General features: G+C 42.8%; 1 protein-coding gene across 5 annotated transcripts in view; it reads right to left on the bottom strand.

Moving 5' to 3' along the window:
• The window catches only part of LOC118359017 (nucleoprotein TPR-like), a 37,906-nt gene extending 27,079 nt beyond the window's left edge, over nt 1–10,827 (bottom strand). For all 5 annotated transcript variants that reach the window (XM_035737150.2, XM_035737152.2, XM_035737153.2 and 2 more), the window contains exons 1-10: nt 10,640–10,827; nt 9,957–10,061; nt 9,722–9,795; nt 9,539–9,635; nt 9,343–9,446; nt 9,054–9,218; nt 7,300–7,473; nt 1,604–1,691; nt 1,311–1,451; nt 494–591 (exon numbers count right to left, since the gene is read on the bottom strand). In XM_035737150.2, coding sequence (XP_035593043.1) covers nt 494–591; nt 1,311–1,451; nt 1,604–1,691; nt 7,300–7,473; nt 9,054–9,218; nt 9,343–9,446; nt 9,539–9,635; nt 9,722–9,795; nt 9,957–10,061; nt 10,640–10,790 — 1,197 coding nt within the window. In that variant the 5' untranslated portion in view covers nt 10,791–10,827. The remainder of the gene's footprint in view (nt 1–493; nt 592–1,310; nt 1,452–1,603; nt 1,692–7,299; nt 7,474–9,053; nt 9,219–9,342; nt 9,447–9,538; nt 9,636–9,721; nt 9,796–9,956; nt 10,062–10,639) is intronic.
• Between the last annotated feature and the right edge of the window lie 2,639 nt (nt 10,828–13,466).

Genomic DNA, 13,466 nt, shown 5'->3' with positions numbered 1-13,466 from the left:
GTGAGAAAGTTTGACGCACAAATATCATCACCCCAAGACATGCATTTTTGGGGGAGTATATTTGTGCATCAATTATTCACGATTCATTCAGGATGATCCGTAATCATGGTAGCGTCCATATTAATGCAGAAGTGTTTCTGAACATACTATACTTGATTACAATAAAAGTGACTCCAAAATGACAATACATTACTTACCATTCATTTCTATTAGGCACAAAATTATTTGAAACAACCAAAACAAACAGCAAATGCATTCAACAAATATGTATCGTCACAAACTTGATGTAGTCATCAACATGGGACCAAATACGTTTCTTTTTACTACTTTAATACACATATTTGGCCCAATACTTTTGGTACCCCTAAAATGGGGGAACTATATACAGAAATATTGAATGGCGGCTTAGAATACTGGCCATCGGCCTCTGACACCCAAAAAAAACAATATTGGCCCTAAAACAAATCCACGTCGGCCGTTCTCTAGTGGTTACCTCAGTCAGCTTCATGCCAGGTTTGACAATCTTGGCCACGGCGGCTGCAGTTGGGGACATGGTGGTCACCGTTTCCTCTGACAGCACTGAGGCTGCACCTGCAGGGCATGGAAATAGACAACCATGCAAACAGGTTCCTCCTCCATTTTGTAAGAATATGTCGAAGATAAATACACAATGCAGAGAAAGTACGAGAGGTCAAGAAGTCAATAGAAATAACGATCAATGGAAAGTGTTTTTTTCTGTACTAAGGAATGATTTATCAATGGGTCAGAGACATGGCAGGAATTTGTCTATACAGTCAGCCTGAAATAGAATACTTGTTATTTGGCCATGTTGTACTGCAAGGACTTCTAGTTGGTCAACCACAGGCTAGGGCTGGGTTATAAAACTAGATCCTGTCCCTGTCTTCTGGGGAGAGAATCACTGGAGAGCATCACCGAGGACAGGGGAGAATGACCATCTACTACTTTCAAGCATGATTTGTGCATTTTGAATAAACCCATTTTCCTCCCCCTGATTTGCTTAGGGGTCTGTCTGTGTTATTAAAGAATAACATCAACTGCTAATAATTTCACACTGAAGTCTCCAGAGCATGATCAAATAAACCCCATCATCCTAATACAAGACTGATTTGTATTCGGATGATGGGGTTTCTTTGATCATTCTTTGACCAATAGAAATCAGTCTGTGGCCAGTTTGTCAAATCTGCTGGTAATGACGCTAACTCGGAGAGACACCATCCCTATTAAAGTCATTTGAAGGTCCAGTCAACTGTTCAGTAAAAACAAAACGCTGATTGTTTCTTAAGTCTGACCTCTGAGCTTGGTGTCGGACAGAAGTTCGTTGGCGTTGTCCAGTTCTTTCTCCAGACTGGAGATACTGTCCTTCAGCTCAGCAGCCTCCTTGATCCGAGAGGCATCCATCTCCTGCAGTTTCACCTCCAGGGCCTTGTTCGCTGTCGAGAGGAAAGGAGAGGAGAATTCAGACTAATGACAAATAAAGTTAGCCTACCAATGACAAGAAAACATAGTGCCTGTGTTAGACAGTTTTGCATTGAGACAATAGTTGTGTGTGACTGTCTTTCTGGTCTCTCTCTCCCTCCCTCACCTTCTACAGCATCCTTCAGCAGCTTGTGCAGCTCCTCTACAGCCCCACTCAACTCCTCACTCTTGGACTCAGAGTCTGCAGCAGCTCCCTGGGAAGACAAGGTAAAGGGTTGTTGGCCAGTGTTTGAACAGGAACAATTAATGCACTTATTAGCTAAATGCTTCACGTCATTCACCATGACAATGTAACATGCACCTGTTAACTAAAATGTTCACCAAAAGCTTACCCACAAAAAAAGCAATTTTTTTGTAACTAAAGTAAAAAATAATTTAAAAATAAAGAAAATACTGTAGGATGGCACTGGAGGGAATAGCAGCCATTTCATGGGCACCTGACCAATTGTGCCATTTAGTGTTTTTTTGCGCTGATCTTAACATTTTTTCAACATAATGTTTCTGGCACTGTTTCCTATGACCAAAAATAGCTTTTAGACATCAGAACAGCGATCACAAACCTCTATTTGGATGAGGATTTTTACTTTAATGAGTCTGATGCGAAGGTCATTCTTTCCCAAATCCCAGACACTCGAAAAAGGAAGAGGAGGTGTTACAGAGACCAGCGTGCGGGATATCTGATGTGACTATGTCGGCGAGTGGATAAACCGCCTCTACCCTCCATTCTATTGGCAAACCTGCAATTACTGGAGAATAAACTGGACGAGCTCCGTTCGAGACTATCCTATCAAAGTGATCTGAACAACTGCAATATCCTATGTTTTCCGAGTCTTGGATGAACAAGGACATGGAAAATATAATTCTAGCAGTTTTTTCTATGAGAACAGCAGTTGTATGTCTCTCTGTTAGCAACAGCTGGTGTGCGATCTCTAATATTAAAAGGAAGTCTCAAGGTTGGAATGCCTCATGATAAGCTGTAGACCATATTATTTACAAAGAAAGTTTTAGTCTATACTGAACAAAAATATAAACGCAACATGTAGTGTTGGTCCCATGTTTCATGAGCTGAAATAAAAGATCTCAAACATTTGCCAGATGCACAAAGCTTATTTCTCAAACATTTTGTGCGCATTCCTGTTAGTGAGCATTTCTCCTTTGACAAGATAATCCATCCACCTGACAGGTGTGGCATATCAAGAAGCTGATTAAACAGCATGATCATTACACAGGTGCACCTTGTGCTGGGGACAATAAAATGCCACTAAAATGTGCAGTTTTATCACACAACAATGCCACTGATGTCTCAAGCAATTGGCATGCTGACTGCAGGAATGTCCACCAGAGTAGTTGCCAGAGAATGTTATGTTTATTTCTCTACCATAAGCCACCTCCAACGTAATTTTAGAGAACTTCTCAGTACATCCAACCGGACTCACAACCGCAGACCACAAGTAAACATGCCAACCGAGGACCTCCACATCTGGCTTCACCTGCGGGATCGTCTGAGACCAGCCACACGGACAGCTGATGAAACTGGGGGTTTGTACAACCGAAGAATTTCTGTACAAACTGTCAGAAATCGTCTCAGGGAAGCTCGTCGTCCTCACCAGGGTCTTGACATGACCGCAGTTCGGCATCCTAACTGATTTCAGTGGCCATTTCAGTGGGCAAATGCTCACCTTCGATGGCCACTAGCACACTGGAGAAGTGTGTTCTTCGTGATAAATCCCGGTTTCAAATAGCAGACAGTGTGTATGACGGTTTGCTGATGTCAATATTGTGAACAGAGTGCCCCAATGGTGTCAGTGGGGTTATGGTTATGGGCAGGAATAAGCTACTGACACAATTGTATTTTATCAATGGTAATTTGTACATACATGTTGTGCCATTCAGCCGCGTTTCAGCATGATAATGCAAGGATCTGTACACAATTCCTGCAAGCTGAAAATGTCCCAGTTCTTCCATAGCCTGCATATTCACCAGATATGTCACCCACTGAGCATGTTTGGGATCGACGTGTAGGACAGCATGTTCCAGTTCCCGCCAATACCACTGGCTGCGTTCCCTCCTTAAGAAACCAACACTCGACTCAACTGACATTAAAAACTAGACCTTTTTCACTTCTTAATTTTTTTGTAAAACAATTGAGCTTGCTGTCTCTGATTAACTTTCTCATTATCTCTCTCAGAACAATCTTCTTGACACTAACCAGTCAGGCTTCATGACGGGTCACTCAACGAGACTGCTCTGCTCTGTGACATGGAGGCTCTCCACACTGCCAAAGTTGACTCTCTCTCCCCTGTTCTCATCCTTCTAGATCTCTCCGCTGCCTTCGACACTGAACGCATCAGATCCTCCTAGGGCTGGGCGTCTCAGGATATGCACACTCTTGTACTGCATCCTACCTGGCAGGCCGCTCCTACCAGGTGACATGGAGAGGATATGTGTCTGCACTACGTACTCTCACTAATTTTGCACCCCAGGGCTCGATTCTAGGCCCTTTCATTTTCTCTCTATACACCAAGTCACTCGCCTCCATCACGTGGTCTCTCCTATCATTGCTATACGGATGTCAACTACCCCCCACCTCAACTTGCATGTCAACCCACCACCTCAAGCTCAACAAAACAGAACTGCTCTTCCTCATGGGAAGGCCTACCTGCTCAAAGGCCTCCATCACAGTTGACAACTCCACAGTGTCGACCTCCCAGAGTGCAAAGAAACTTGGTGTGACCCTGGACAAAACCCTGTTTTTTTTTGTTTTGTTTTTTTAAACATCAAATCAGTGACCCGCTCCTGCAGGTTCAAGCTCTACAACATCCAGAGTATGACCCTACCTCACACAGGAATTAGTGCAGGTCCTAATCCAGGCACTTGTCCTCCCCAGCCTGGACTTCTGCAACTTGCTGTTGGCTGGGCTTCCCACTTGACCAATTAAACCCCTGCAACTTATCCAAAAAGCAGCAGCCCACCTGGTTTTCAACCTTCCCCAAGTTCTCTCATGTCACCCCGCTCCTCTGCACACTCCACTGGCTCCCAGTCACTGGCTGCACACTCCAATGGCTTCCAGCTCGCATCCACTAAAATACCATGGTGGTTACCTACGGGAATAGCAAGAGGACTGCCCCTCCCTACCTCCTGGGTATGCGCAAACCCTATACATCCCAACCCGATCACTCCGTTCTACCTAGGAGAAGGCAGCTCCCGCTCAGCCCAGTCCAAGCTCTTGTCTGTCCTGGCGGTGGAACCAGCTTCCCCTTGAACCTAGAACAGCAGAGTCCCTACCCATCTTCCGAAAACATCTGAAACCCTACCTCTTCATACAGTATCTTAAATAATCCTCTTCCTCACCTCAACCAGCACTTGACCCCCACACACCTTCTAGCTCTGACTCTACGGATAGCCAAGTTGAGGAAAAAATGTACTTTTATGCCTGTGCTGTGTTGTCCCACCTAGCTATCTTAAGATGAATGCACTAAGTCACTCTGGATAAGAGAGTCTGCTAAATGGTTAAAATGTAAATATCCCGCAAATTCACACAGCCATTGAAGAGGAGTGGGACAACATTCCACAAGCCACAATAAATAGCCTGATCAACTCTATGCGAAGGAGATGTGTCGCGCTGCATGAAGCAAAATGGTGGTTACAACAAATACTAACTGGTTCCGATCCACGTCCCTACCCTTTAAGGTATTTGTATTCGCAGTAGTGATGCACAGACATGTTTGGCCAATACCGATATTTTCCTTGACAAAAAACCCGTCATCGATAACCGATATTAAACATTTTAGCGGCCTTTTAAGGATTCCAGTACAGTTAAATAGTTAACACATGCACGGACGCAGCGTTCTAAGGCACTGCATCTCAGTGCAAGACGCGTCACCACAGTCCCTGGTTCGAATCCAGGCTGTATCACATCGTTAACTAGCTAACTATATAGCTAGGTGTCGTCATCTAAAATAACCCTAATTTATAAGACAGTTCTTATTTGAACATCCACGCAGTATAGTTTTTCCTCGGGTATAGTGTTCAATACACATAGGTTGACAATACATGTGGCTCAATTCACAGTTGTTTCAGAGCGACGATGCTAATGTTCTCTGGGTGTCACTGAGTAGACTGATACCTATGGATTGTGGATCAATGACATGGGGTAAGACTGTAGAGTGAAATAATATGCCCCCAATGCAATTCTAAAGTATAATACATCCAGTGTGATTTCAACAAATTTCTGTCAAATTAACAAATTGTCTTTTGTTGATTTTATATAACATTCCAACCTTGTTCACGAAGTTCTATTCAATTATGGCAAAATTCCACTATTGGTATTTATTTGCATCACTGTCAATGACATATTTTGGGGCGGCAGGTAGCCTAGTGGTTAGAGCATTGGGACAGTAACCGAAAGGTTGCTGGATCAAATCCCTGAGCTGACAAGGTAAAAATCGGTAGTTCTGTCCCTGAACAAGGCAGAAGAACCCACCGTTTCCCGGTAGGCCATCATTGTAAATAAGAATTTGTTCTTAACTGACTTGCCTAGTTAAATAAAGGTTTAATTTAAAAGATAAATACTTTTATTTTGAAGGCTAACCGCAACGTCCACTATTGTGGCTAATCCTTATTATGGCTTGCTTCACATTGATGGGTCCGACCACCATTAATCAAATAAGAACTTATTTTAGATGATGACACCTAGCTATATAGTTAGCTAGCTAAAGATAGCAAAATGACAATCTGTTTCAGTAGCTATGCTTTTGGGAAAGAACATTGTTTCCATCCATGAGCTAGCTAGCTTTTTTTTATGACCAGCACAGTAGGTGCTTGAGACAACTTTACCAGCATCATAGCATACGTATCGATGAATCGTTGTGACGTATGAAATACGAGTGATAGTGTATTCAATGTGTAATAACTAAACTAACAATTTATGAACGCTTTAAATTATGCGACGTGCAGTCATATTCAGGTCCTGATTGGTCGACAAGCTTATGACACTATTTGACGGCATTCCATAGAAATCCTGGTTGAGAATGAAACGACTGAACAACGAAACACCACAGCAAGTGAAAGAAATAGGTTTTGATTATGTTTTACTGCTAATGGGGACATACGTAAATACCAACAAAACAACATTTTGGTCAGTGTGAAGTGTGTGTGTAACCTTTATTTAACTAGGCAAGTCAGTTAAGAACAACTTCTTATTTACAATGACGGCCTACCCCGGACGATGCTGGGCCAATTGTTGCGCCGCCCTATGGGACTCCCAATTACGTCCGGATGTGATACAGCCTGGATTCGAACCAGGGACTGTAGTGATGCCTCTTGCACGGAGATGCAGTGCCTTAGACCGCTTCATCCATGTGCGTGTGTTAACTATTTAACTGTACTAGAATGCTCAAAGGGCTGCTAAAATTGTAAATATCGGAATCAAGTTTTTTGGCAAGGAAAATATCGGAGCTCATAATCGGACAAAAAATGTCATATCGGTGCATCACTACTTTTACCCCTACAGTACTCCTTGTATATAGCCTCGTTATTTTATTGTGTTACCGTTTCCTTTTTTTGTGCGCTAATTTCCCTTACTTTTTAACTCTGCATTGTTGAGAAATGGCTTATTTATAAGTCAGCATTTCACGGTAAAATATACACCCGTTATATTTGGTGCATGTGACAAAGACATTTGATTTGAAAAGCAAAAACAATTTACCGATCAAATTAGCAACATCTGTAATCATGACTGATTTTGAGAGCTATAGAGTACTCATTGGAATTGAAAGCAAATCATAGACTTGTTCTACATACCTTGTACAAGTTGGAGAGCTTTATGTTGGCATTCAGCTCATTCCTAAACTTCTCCTCCATGCTAGCGTGCTGCTCCTTAGCCTCTTTCAGTTTGCTGATCATGTCTTCAGTCTGCTTCTGAAGGCTTTCACTTGAAGTCTTTAAACTTGTCACTTGGTCCTGGACTCTGTTCAACTACAAAAACATAATGTTGACACAGTAGATGGGGATAAACCAGTCAGGTAATAGTTTAGAGACAATGTCATATCAAAAACATACTCAGATGAATATGAAACCAGCATATACAGTTGTCCCAACATAATTATTTGTGATAGAAAAATAATGTTTTTTTACTGTTATGTCCTGGTTTACCCCATTCAGACGCTAACTACGTAAGAGCTCATCAATGAGGGGCTATGCTTTCTCAAGAAAATCATGTTTTTTTTACTGTTATGTCTTGGTTTACCCCAATCAGACGTTGATTATCTCTGACGTAGTTAGCGTCTGAATGGGGTAAACCAAGACATAACAGTAAAAAAACATTATTTTCTAGAGAAAGCATAGCCCCTCGTTGATGATTTCTTACGTAGTTAGCGAGGGGCTATGCTTTCTCTAGAAAATCATGTTTTTTACTGTTATGTCTTGGTTTACCCCATTCAGACGCTAACTACGTAAGAGATAATCAACGAGGGGCTATGCTTTCTCTAGAAAACAATGAACGACGGATCATCAACGAGGGGCTATGCTTTCTCTAGAAAATAATGAACGACGTGGAAGGTGGAATGGAACTGACCTTCCACGGAGTTGCATTATTTTCCAGAGAACGCAGAGCCACGAATGGATTATCCCTTTTATACCATGGTTATAATTTAACACATTTGCAGGTGGAAATGTGTTCAACATCCACTGAAGTAGCTACTAGCAAGTTTACTAGATAGATACAGTAGTTGCCATGGTATCCAAACGTAATTACTAGTTTAGCTAACTAAACCATCAAGTCCTAGCTTGCTATTATGAAAATCGAATTCAACAATGTCAATAATGTTTTCAATTCGACTTTTGCTTTCAGAAACCGCTCAATAGAAAATATCAGAATGAACTATAGCCATTGAATTCTACCGTGCTGATACACCATGCGTAATAGGGAAATAATGGATGCTATAGAATGCCCTTCAAGCCAATCATAAATGAGTATTGAACAATGCCATGGAGTTTTGTTAAGAGCCCTGATGCTTGCTCTAAACGCTAACACGCATCGCTTGCAGTACTGCTTTGGAAACATAAGGAATGTTCATATCAGCGATAAAACATTTTCAAAAAAACTAGAAAAAGGTTCAATAACTTCACACCTTTATAGCGGTAGGGTTCCCACATGGCCATATTTACATGTTACAGAGCTCGTTGACCCAAAAACAGACGGAAGACAGAGTTGGACCGCCAGAGCTAATTAGGTGTCTGCGTCTCCGAACACCTGTGTATAAACGGAAGACTGACGCCACAAATGTGTTGTCAATGAGAAATACTGTCCACTGCAACCGTGGTAAAAACGCTTATGTATGTGTAAATTTGATTTTGTGAAATTATTTTTTATGTAATATGAAAATAGTCTTATGTTTCTAGAACTGTATCGCAATTGAGAAGCAATTCACTTTTAGATGGAGTATTTGGCTGTTTTGGCTTCCACAGCCAATTCACTTGAACATGTAAGGTCCTTGGGACTATAAGGAGTAACGTTAGGCTCCTTTAGTCCATTATTGGGCCTGTCTTGGTCATACCTCATCCTCTTTGTTCTCAAGGCTGCACTTGAGCTCCAGGATCTCGTTGCCCTTCTGACGTGACAGGGCCAGCAGCTCCTCACTCTTAGCCTTGAGCTCTCCATTCAGCCAGGCCGTCTGGTCCTGCAACAGCTCCTTCTCCTGCGCCATACGCTTCTCCCGGTACTGGAGGTAATAGGCACAACAGTGTGGATTACACATATGATGTATTGGATCATTTTAACACCTTCCTTAAGAGCTGGGTCCTATTCAAGAGTTCACAAGTTACAGAACATTCAAATAGGCTCACCTTGATGTTGACCTCTGAGGATTCGAGCTCGTCCAGCTTGAGCTGCAGCCCCATCTTTGTTGTATTGACTTCTGCCACTTTGTTATTGAGGTGCTGCAAGTCCTCTGATGATCAAATAAATCCCATAGACATTAGATAAAGACTGTGTGTGTGTGTGTGTGTGTGTGTGTATCCCTCCACATAGATTCATCCATACCACTCAGATAGTCCACTTCCTGAGATCTCCTCTCCAGTGTATGCACAAGCTCCCTCTTCTCTGACTCCAGTTCATCTTTGGCTTTTGAGAACTGGACCTAGAATAGAAATGTGTGCATCTATATTAAGCCCCAAAAGGTGTCAACACCAACCGTCAAAGAGGTGACAAGATCATGAGTCTCACCTGTTCAGATGTAAACTTTTCTTGGTTGATTTCACACTTTTTATTATTTTCCCGCAAACTCTTGAGTTCTTCATCTGCAGAAAAGAAGAGCAATTTCATGAAATGGTAGATTGCCATCCCCCATTCTTTAGTCATGGTCAGTACATAGCCAAACATGCATCACATACTAGTGTTTACATGTATGCAGCAGTCATTAAAGAGACTTTGGCTGGATCATGTAACTAATTCCACTTACTGATCTTGGTGAACTCCTCTCGGAGTTTGTGGTGCTGTTCAGTCTGGGTCACAAACTGTTCCTGACTCTGCTCAAGACGCTGCACTTTCTCAAAGAACTGTTGGTCTGCATGAGTGACAACAACACACGTCAACTTGGCTGCTCTCGTCTTGAAAGCTACATTATAAATCAAAATACTTTAATGAAGTTGCCTAGATACTTCCACGTTTAGCTAGCTATAGGGACAGAGAGTAGAGAAGTTTTCGACAAGAAAACGCAGGACTCTCCAATCCTATTCCTGGAGAGCTACCGACCTGCAGGGTTTCGCTCCCACCCCAATCTAGCTGGTTGATACACTGAATCAGGTCAGTTTCAACTGAGGTTGGAGTGAGAACATACAGGACGGTAACGTTAGCGCTCCAGCAACAGGGTTGGAGACCCTGAGCTAACGTTACCCTACTCAGTCATTCATTCACCAGGTTACGCCAGACAGTACAGCTAACGCTAGCTAGTTACAGTAGCAAAGCAATTTAGACATGGTTGATAAACAATGTTGGAAAGCTATTTTTGAATCCATCATATTCCTCTAACTTGAAAACTAGCTAGTAAACAGCTGCCGGTCAAGGCCATCCACGCGTTATCCTACTACGTAGTTAGCTGGGGCTATACACATATAAATGACCTCCTATTCGGCCATATCTTACCACTATCGACTCTAAATTGCTCCTGGTGTGACTTGAGGAAATCTATTTCATATTGCAGATCAGAGATGAGCTTTTCCAGTTTATTTTGAACAGCTTTCGGGAGTTTCGTTATCTCAGCGCGCTCCAGAGCTTGTAGTAGCACTGCAGACATTTTCTCCTCACAAAACACTTGGATCTGAGCAGGCGCAGTGACTACTTGTTCTCAGTGACCTGTGTGGTGAGATACTTCTTATTTTTATTTATTATTATTATTATTATTTTATTAACAACAAAACAATACATAAAGCACGAGGGAACACAAGCATACATAGATGACAAACAATGGACAATCGAGCTAGGGGGTACAATTTCACATTACAATTACACAAGGACCTTAAGGGACATGCATATACTCACAATTCTAACTGCTTTTTTGTGAGTAGAGCATTTAACCGTCTTAAAATACAGTTCAATTTCGAAAATGTGGTTTTCTGTTTGTAAATTTACATTTGTGAATATGAAATTTGGCCAAAAGAATAATGAAATTAATTACATAAAAATGTTTCAGCTTATTTCTATTATATGTAAAGAATCCAAACAGTACATCTCTCCACAATAGTGTAAAATCGTCATAAATGTGTTCAATTATAAACCTACTGATGTCTTGCCACAGTTTTCTTACATGCATACAATGCCAAACAAGATGTAACACTGTTTCTGGGTGGTCATTACAAAAGGAGCAATTTGAGTTGATGACTTATTACTGTCCATGAGTAACCTCAACCTTGTGGGTGTTTGGGCCAATAAAGTGCCAACTCGATTCTACCACTGACTCTCATGCCCCTATGAACGGGGACACAGGGCAATAGTTTTTCATCTAAACCAGACCTTTTTTTTATTGGAGCACACTAACCCCTAATTGGGGCTCTTTTCTTGACACAGTAGCAGTTTAACAGATAAGAAGTTAAGAAGATCAAAAAGTAGATTGTTGTATGGGTGTATTACGTCCTGTGCTGGCCTCATTTCCATATCCATTCTGGATTCTGAGTGGTAAAATCATAGCTGAAAAATGCCTGTATGTATGTGTATACACTTTCCGCCAAGACAGAAATGCCAAAGGGGGTGGAGTTGCAATCTACTGCAGAGACAGCCTGCTGAGTTCTGTCATGCTATCCAGGTCTATGCCCAAATAGTTAGAGCTTCTACTTTTAAAAATCCACCTTTCTAGAAATAAGTCCCACACTGTTGTTACAGACCACACTCAGCCCCCAGCTGTGCCCTGGACACCATATGTGAATTAATTGCCCCCCATTTATCTTCAGAGTTTGTACTTTTAGGTGACCTAAACTGGGATATGCTTAACACCCCGGCCGTCCTACAATCTATGCTAGATGCCCTCAATCTCACCCAAACTATCATGGAACCTACCAGGTACAACCCCAAATCCGTAAACTCGGGCAGCCTCATAGATATCATCCTGACCAACCTGCCCTCTAATTACACCTCCTCCTTCCTCTGACACCGCCTGGTATAGAGGTCCTGGATAGCAGGAAGCTTGACCCCATTGATGTACTGGGCCGTACACACTACCCTCTGTAGTGCCTTGCGGTCAGAGTCCGAGCAGTTGCCATACCAGGCGGTGATGCAACCAGTCAGGATGCTCTCGATGGTGGAGCTGTAGAATCTTTTGAGGTTCTGAGGACCCATGCCAGATCTTTTCAGTCTCCTGAGGGGGAATAGGCTTTGTCGTGCCCTCTTCACAACTGTCTTGGTGTGTTTGGACCATGACAGTTTGTTGGTTATGTGGACCGGCCCTGTCAATGAGAATGGGGGGCGTGCTCAGACATCCTTTTCCTGTAGTCCACGATAATCTCCTTTGTCTTGATCACGTTGAGGGAGAGGTTTTTTCCTGGCACCACACGGCCAAGTCTCTGACCTCCTCCCTATAGGCTGTCTCATCATTGTCGGTGATCAGGCCTACCACTGTTGCATCGTTGGGCAAACGTAATGATGGTGTTGGAGTCGTGCTTGGCCATGCAGTCATGGGTGAATGCACCAATTTGTAAGTCGCTCTGGATAAGAGCGTCTGCTAAATGACTTAAATGTAAATGTAATGGGCGAACAAGGAGTAGAGGAGGGGACTGAGCACGCACCCCTGAGGGGCCCCCGTGTTGAGGATTAGCGTGGCAGATGTATCGTTACCTACCCTTACCACCTGGGGGTGGTCCGTCAGGAAGGCCATGATCCAGTTGCAGAGGGAGGTGTTTAGTCCCTAGCTTAGTGATGAGCTTTAAGGGCACTGTTGAACGCTGAGCTGTAGTCAATGAATAGCATTCTCACGTAGGTGTTCCTTTTGTCCAGGTGGGAAAGGGAAGTGTGGAGTGCAATAGAGATTGCATCATCTGTGGATCTGTTTGGAAGGTATGCAAATACCTATTGTTTCTGGGATGATGGTGTTGATGTGAACCATGACCAACCTTTCAAAGCACTTCATGGCTACAGATGTGTGTGCTACGGGTCGGTAGTCATTTAGGCAGGTTACCTTGGTGTTCTTGGGTACAGGGACTATGGACGTCTGCTTGAAACATGTTGATATTACAGACTCTGTCAGGGACAGATTGAAAATGTCAGTGAAGACACTTGCCAGTTAGTCAGCGCATGCTCAGAGTACACGTCCTGGTAATCCGTCTGGCCCTGCGGACTTGTGAATGTTGACCTGTTTAAAGGTCTTACTCACATCGGCTATGGAGAGGGTGATCACACAGTCGTCTGGAACAGCTGGTGCTCTCATCCATGCTTCAGTGTTGTTCGCCTCGAAGCACACATAGAAGGTATTTAGCTCGTCTGG

This window comes from Oncorhynchus keta, chromosome 26 (assembly GCF_023373465.1).
Source record: "Oncorhynchus keta strain PuntledgeMale-10-30-2019 chromosome 26, Oket_V2, whole genome shotgun sequence".
Classification (NCBI taxonomy): domain Eukaryota; kingdom Metazoa; phylum Chordata; class Actinopteri; order Salmoniformes; family Salmonidae; genus Oncorhynchus; species Oncorhynchus keta.
Note: the sequence above shows the minus strand (reverse complement) of the source record. Positions and strands in the feature narration are given on the sequence as shown.